The following is a 7,619-nucleotide window of genomic DNA, read 5'->3' on the forward strand; positions in this document are numbered from 1 at the left end:
TCTGCTTATCCATTTCCCCAAAGTAACAGAGATCATTAATCATCACTGTAAGTTGTTCTGAAGCCTAGAGATGAAAAGTGCTCATTATTAATGCTATTAATTTATAGGATATACATTTTCACTTGAACTGCCTAACATAAAACTTCACTGTTGCATTGCGTCAGGGCTGGAAAAGGTTTTTTTGGCAGAAGAATGGATTCCTAGAGGTAGAATACAGAAGCAGCTTCTAACCTTCTCTTACACATGTGTAATCTGTATATTACTTTGAATTAAATTTCTATGTAAAACATTTGTCTGAGGCCAAAGTTTATACACAGTGTATTTTATTTCCTAAACTCTTTTTTTTTTTTTAATTACATGTTCCTATTTCTTTTTTCAAATGGGGCTTTGACTTTGTTTACAGTCACAGATTTCCTTTTTGATTTCCCAGTCATGATTTAAAATAGCAAATGAGTCTACGGACTGCAGTGGAATGCATTGCTGTCCTTTCCTCCTTTCTCCTGTTGAAAATCAAAGTGACCCAGAGAGAAGCTGCAATCTCATGAGAATAGAAATTCACAGAGCCATAACACACACAAATCTAAACAAACCATCTTTGACTTTCACAATTAAGATGGAGATAATGAGAGGCTACTTCAGCAGCAGTCAGCACGGATCAAATCAACGCTGTTGTAGTGCCATCGCCTTCAGTTACACAGAAATCAGGGCTCAGTTGCTTAAATTCACTTTGTGATAGTGGTCATTATCTTTAAATTCTACACCTGTAAATTGTTTTGTAAAATGGTTAATTTTCTTTTTCCTCTCTCACCACTTATCCCCCTAGCACAACGCTAAAAGTAGATGCGCAGCCTTAATTGGTTTAGTTGCAAGAAGATAATCTTTTTTTTCCTCCTTTCTTGCTGTTGCCTGTTAGCTTAAAGGCTTTTTAGCTGAAGGTTGATAATTATCACTGAGAAGAAACTAGCACATCAGGAGTTCATTTTCCATGTTAGCACTTGTGGCGCTCCTTTGAACTCCTCTCACCAAACCCACGTTCCCACTCTGTCACTTTCCTCCCTCCATCATAAAAAGGTCTCGGCAGCCAGCGGCTCCAGCCTTTGCTGGCGGGCAGAGGGCATTGCTTCTCTCGAGCGCTCCTCCAGCATGGACAAATTGCATGAGACATTGATAAACATGGAAGATGCTTTGGGTTCGGAACACTCCGTCTGCTTATCATCCTGGGACTGGAAAAGTGCCAGCGGGTCTTTCGAGCTGCACCCCGTCTCATCTCCGAACAGTTTATCCCCGACATCCTCCTTCGAATCCTACTCCTCGTCCCCTTGCCCGGCCACAGCGGAGGCTCCCTACGGCAGCGGTGGTGGCGGTGGTGGTGGCAGCCTGGTGGGCTACAGCCTGGTGGACTTTCCCCCCGCCTACCTGCCCAGCCCCGGGCAGGCTCGGCTGCCCAAGGGCACCAAGGTGCGGATGTCTGCACAGCGCAGGAGGAAGGCCAGCGAGAGGGAGAAGCTGCGGATGAGGACCCTGGCCGACGCGCTCCACACACTGCGCAACTACCTGCCCCCCGTCTACAGCCAGAGGGGACAGCCCCTCACCAAAATACAAACCCTGAAGTACACTATCAAGTACATCAGCGAACTGACGGAGCTCCTCAACAACATCAAGCGGGTGTAGACCCCACCTGGAGAACCCGCCCCGGCATGCTCAGGGTCTTTACAAACAAATAAAGCAGCAAAATTTCTTCGTCCCAGAATATGGTAGCGTGGGGTGCAAGAGGAGGATGGATTAAGGGAGAGAGAGCGAGGGCCACCGTTGTACATAGGACAAGATGCTGGAAGGTGACGTAGGATTGCCTAAAAACCTGAGCTGCAGGTTACTGAGACAGAAGTCTTGCTTTTTTCTCTTTTTGTCTTTTTTTTTTTTTTTTTTTAAATAAGATTCTGAGAAATATTAAACCTAGTCTGATGCAAAAGTAAAAAAAAAAATGCCAACTGATCTTCCTAGGATTTACATATCACTGTTCTAACTGATGTTCTGTTTAATAAGGACAATAGTGAATCCATAGGTTTTAAACTGAATTTTAAAAAAGTAAATGGCAACAACACTATAAGAATACTAAATGTATTGATTTGTAGGCACTTTAATACTAGGATGAGGAAGAACATGTATAGTTAGTTCAAGTATTGTCTATTTATCCACATTTCTACTGTACCTAACAATCAAGAAACTAAGTAATAGTGAGAACATCTTTGCTCGTAAACAAATAAATATCAATGTCATAGTCTGTACCTTGTATTATATATCTGATTGATAGATAAATAAAATCCAGCAATGACCGCTAAGTATTGGAAATGAAATATATAAGCAAACTGACATTTTGTGTAGATAAATTGCTGTTAAATCCTATCTTCTCTATTAATATATACAGAAACATATAATATTTCTGTATTTAATGTATAAAACCCCCTTGCTTCAATGCCTGATAAATTACGGAAGACATTTTTACATCAAATTGCTAGAACAAATAAGATTATCTTCTTTCTCTTTCTTCTTTCTGACATGAAATAAATTGGTTCAGGTGTCACAAAGATGTGAAGTTTTATCCTCAAGGTATACTGAAACCTAGGAGGGCTCTAGTAACCATAATGTCTCCTTTTCAAAAGCTATCAGATCAGCTATTTCCTACAGCTAGTAACAGTCCTGTAAATCAGACATATGAAACACTTCAAAAACCAAACAGATGAGGATGTAGTCTTAATCCTTAGTTACTTTGTCTTTCATCTGACAGGTATCACAGAGGTCTCACCACACCACCAAAAGATACGGGTTGCTTTGTAAAGCTCATTGCAGACCGATTCGTAAGACTTGGCTGTGCTGAGGCCAGCCACATACAGAGAGGAGCAAAACCCAGGGTTGAGTTGTGTGGAGCTAATTAAGTGCGATTAATCTTTTCTCCACAGGGATTTATAAGGCACAGAATGCGCAGCAGCTAAGAGGGAACAGGCTTGTCTCACCAGGATGGATAGATCAGTATCTCTGTGTGGGGCAGATGGTTTAGGTTTGTGGATACATCCTGTAGCAGAGCACTGCAAAACTAAAACTTCATTGCATCCTTCTCTTTTTTTCTTTCCCTCTTTCTGTTTGTTTGGAAGGAATTGGTTTTGTATATTGTTTTTTTTTCTCCAAGGCTCAGCCTAAGCTGACTCAGTGCTTTTCTCACATGGTAGGTGCATATTGGAGCAATCAGCATGAAATCCATCAGTGTCTCAAAAAAGCGGCTACATTCAAATTTGTGCAGGTAGCATTGTCACTCAAGAAGTAACCACATTTAAGCATATCCCCTACCCTTCTGTTTTGTTTTAACCCATGTTAGATTTCTCACAAGCTTTAGGGTTTCAGCAAGTGGTGTGGTTTAACCCCAGCTGGCAACTAAGCACCACACAGCAGCTTGCTCACTCCCCCCTGGTGGGATGTAGGAGATAATTGGAAGAGTGAAATTGAGAAAACTCCTGGGTTGAGATAAAGACAGTTTAATAAGCAAAGCAAAACAAGGAATTCATCCACTACTTCCTCTCGGCAGGCAGGCGTTCAGCCATCTCCAGGAAAGCTGGGCTCCATCACACATAACTGTTACTTGGGAAGACAAATGCCATCATCCTGAATATCCCCCCTTTTTGTTTTCTTCCTCCAGCTTTAAATTGCTGCGCATGACATCATACGGCATAGGATATCCCTGTGGTCAGCTGGGGTCAGCTGTCCCGGCTGTGTCCCCTCCCAACCCCTTGTGCACCCCCAGCCTCCTCGCTGGTGGGGTGGGGTGAGAAGCAGAAAAGGCCTTGGCTCTGTGTGAGCCCTGCTCAGCAGTAGCTGAAACATCCCTCAGCTATCAACACGAAAACATCCCTGTGTTACCAACACTGTTTCCAGCACAAATCCAAAACATAGCCCCATACTAGCTACTGTGGAGAAAATTAACTCTACCCCAGCCAAAACCAGCACAGCAAGAATATAAGTAGAATCATTTTTTAAAGCCCTATAAAATTTTCAAACTAAAGAAAATTTTATGCACGTGAGAGATGGCAGCACTAATGTCAGCATGACATTCCTCAGTGTAAGCCTGTGCAGCTGATCCACATTTGAGCAGATAAAGAGGCATATAGACAAGGTCGGTCTAGATTGTGTTTTACAAGGGAGTGAAATTGCACATTGCCCATGGGATCTTGCACAGAACCATAACTAAGAGCTTGACCCCATGTCCTTTCTCAAAGACTTCCATTGTCATTGACAGCTGTAAAGGGGTACCTGCTCACTAGCTCTGGCAAACCACCAGCAAATGCACACCAGCCCTGTCATTCTGTGATGTTAGTTAAAGACCATCATCATTCACAAGCAGAGTGGTTTGGTATACTGCCTATACTTGGGAAGACTTAACTTTGTTCCTTAAATTTTCCACACTTGAAACCACAAGTAACAACTGTGCCTTTTCAGCTCTTTATCTAGGGAAGCCTATAAGGTCATGGTTAAAGCAGAAGAACAAGGAGTTCGAAAGATCCACTTTTATTGCTAGTTTATCTATGGCCTTGGCTGGTCATCCAGCATTGCTGCCTCAGTTTACCCATCTACAAATGAAGATTCTGATAGCTAATGGCTTCAGAAGGCTGCTGCTCATAGACAAAGCTAAAAATGCTGTATGCAGAAAGAGGAGGTACCCTGCAGATTTGAGAAGTGGCTCAGGGTCAGCATTTCCCACCACCCCAGAGAAAGTGGCAGGTGAAGGCCCTGAACGTGCTGGGCTACAGCTTGTTAGATGCCTGCAGAGTTCCTCTGTTTCCCTGCAAGTCCAAGGTGGAGCAACAGCTCCAAGTAACCACAAAAGCAAGACTTTGAGTTTCAGAAGGACATTTCACTGATGTGTCAGTGACCTAGACCTTGCCTGTGCCTACTCCCCAGCCCCACAATACCAGTGGCTGCTGCCACACCTTTAAAGACGTTGAGCTCCAGCACAACATGGCTGCATCTAAGTTGACCTTAGGCAATGGTCTGCCCTAAATCACTCCCTGTACTGCAATAGGACCAAAGCCCGTGTCCAAGATGGGGTTAGTTTACCAGAATAGTTTGTACTCCTGCACTGTTCAATTTGTTTGATTGCCTTTCAGCAGATCTCTCCTTCCATCTGCACGTGAGGGGGGAAAAAAAAACCTAAAAACAAACAACTGAGGTGTATGAATAGGAGGTGTAGGTAGGTTCAGTGCCTGCCTGTCACCTGCGATCTCCTATGATCTGCCAGGTTTGTTTTTCCCCTCTCAGAAAGAAAGGAATTCTTGCTCTGCCTGACACAGAGCATCTCTCTAAAGCCCTGCCTTTGTAATTCTCCCCTTGGCACAGATATTTCATGGATCCAGAGGAAATAGTCTGAATTACTATATTCTTGATGGTACAAGTCCTGTTGCTAATAATGTTGGCTTTTCTTCATTTTTCAATAAAATGGAATGCAGTCAAAGTTCCTCCTCTTTTCTCTTTCCTTTACCTCTAGAATTTAGGATATTTAATTGGTGTGAAACAAACCAAGTTAAGTCCCCCACTTGAGGGAATAGGATCTAGCCCCCAGGACTGTACACAAGGTCCATAAGGGTATACTTAATTCCAACAGCAACACTTTAATAATCCATAGAACAGAGGCCACAAAGTGGAACCTCAGTCTGAAAAAGTTACACCAGTCACAGTAGAAAAGGACGTCTTCCACATAAAAATCATCTTCTAACACAATGTGTTAAAAATCTATATGAAATAAAGATAAACTAGCAGCCCAACAGTCACTGGAAGTCCATGGCTGAGGAATTAAATTACATTCCTTTTAAGGGACAGAATCATTTGTCATACTAAAGAGAAAGAGATACAGGAGAGCAAACTGGGGTTAGTCCCAGACAATGAACTGAACTCTCCTGGCCCCAAGATCTCCCTCTTTTCCAAGTTAGCATGTCACTGAAATTCCTCACTAAGGTAGAGAACAGAACACAGGTACTAAAGAAGAAACCATCACCACCAAAACAGTTTTCTACTACATTCACAATTTTCTAGTACAAGAAATTGGTACATGAAATCATACTTCATGAGTGATACCAGCCATAATGCTAAAAGGGCAGCAGATAAGTGCTCAAATATTAAGTAAAGGAAAGATGAAGAACATTATAAGATCTTGTACAGAAGTTAATTAATTGAAATATATTTTAGAATCTCAGGAAAAGCCCTGAGATACAGAAACCTGGCAATTTGGTTGAACTACTGATCCTTCACTGTCAGTTTACTGACGAAGTGATTACACCATCCTGCTGCTCTCGGAAACAGTTGCTCCACACGGCGAGTAGATATCTTGCTTTTTAACAAATGATCCCAGACAATAAGTAATAATAATAAAACCCACAAAACAAAACCCCAAAACCCCACCACACTTTGCCTTGAGCCAGAGAGAAACAGCCCAGACAATGCATATGCTCCACCTGCCCAAAGCCACTGGAGAGCACTGCAATGAGGCAGGCTAAAGAAAAAACATATGAGGAGCACCAAGTCCTAGGTGAGAAGGCTGGACCCCACCAGCTGCTCTCTGAGCAGCTCTTCATGTTCAGAGCTATGCCCTCGCCTCCGCTCTGGGTGAATTGCTGAAGGGGGACCAGGTGTGATTCCAGAGGAAGTCCTTAAAGTTTCAGGAGCCAGAGAATAGGGACTTTTTTCCCCTAACCCTTTTACTAAGGAAGAATAAGGTAGGGCAGAGCAGGCAGTTACGTATAACGGATTTTGTATAATTTATGTCTTTTGGTGCCATCAGCCAGGCTGTTGGTGGTGCTGGAGGAAGCTGTTGCTGCTATAAAACAGCATGAGAACAGGCTCTGGGTTTCTTCTCATACCTCAGAGACCAGAGGCTGTTCTGGTGCAGCCAAAAGTATACGATGCTGCTTTATATGATGCACACTGATGGAAAGGAGGAGTCCTAGTAGGTAGGGTAGTAGGAGGAGATTCGTACAGCTCCACTCTCCAGGGCAGGTTGTTCCCCTGAATTCAGCAGTGAAACTTCCCTGCCCACCCTATAAAAAGGGTGCAGTGGTGCATTCCCTCCCAGCAGCAGGGGTACCTAGATAAATACCCTGAAGATGGCAAGGAAGTCAAGTTCCTTCTCAGTGGGAAGAGCAAGTACCTTGGAGACAATGTTCCCCAGTGGTTAAAGGATCACATGAGGAAGCAGCTCCCCAGGTGGGCCCTGGCTCTGGGCTCAGCAGAGCTCACCCCCCATCCCCCAAAGCAGAGGGGAGCCCAGGGCCGCCTGCCCGCACACACACGGCACTTTGAAATTCTATGCTGAGGAGCATCACGTAGGTGCCAAGAGGTTTTATGGTTACACATTTGGGCTGCACATAGGTGTGCCTGGGGGGAAGAAAGCCTCCTGCTAAAGGCCTTCAGCCAGTTCCTTGGGGGAGCTGCTTATCTGGTAGCTGCCACAGCTCCACAGCCCATCTGCCTGGGGATGCTAGGGGCCATCCCTCCAGCTCTGCATGGCAGTAGCTAAAAAAAAAAACACCACCTCCAAAAAAACCCCACAAAACAAAAATACCTACCAAAACAAAACACTA

The 7,619-nt window shown here is 43.8% G+C and overlaps 1 protein-coding gene across 1 annotated transcript; it reads left to right on the forward strand.

Moving 5' to 3' along the window:
• Positions 1-1,143: 1,143 nt before the first annotated feature.
• On the forward strand, positions 1,144-1,671 carry MSGN1 (mesogenin 1). The gene has a single exon (XM_009698234.1). The coding sequence runs from the start codon at positions 1,144-1,146 to the stop codon at positions 1,669-1,671; it is 528 nt and encodes a 175-aa protein (XP_009696536.1).
• The last annotated feature ends 5,948 nt before the right edge of the window (positions 1,672-7,619 follow it).

This window comes from Cariama cristata, unplaced genomic scaffold, assembly GCF_000690535.1.
Source record: "Cariama cristata isolate BGI_N322 unplaced genomic scaffold, ASM69053v1 scaffold15834, whole genome shotgun sequence".
Taxonomy (NCBI): domain Eukaryota; kingdom Metazoa; phylum Chordata; class Aves; order Cariamiformes; family Cariamidae; genus Cariama; species Cariama cristata.

What these genes read in the sequence shown, in the direction of transcription:
- MSGN1 (XM_009698234.1), top strand. Translation starts at nt 1,144, where the DNA reads ATGGACAAATTGCATGAGACATTGATAAACATGGAAGATGCTTTGGGT.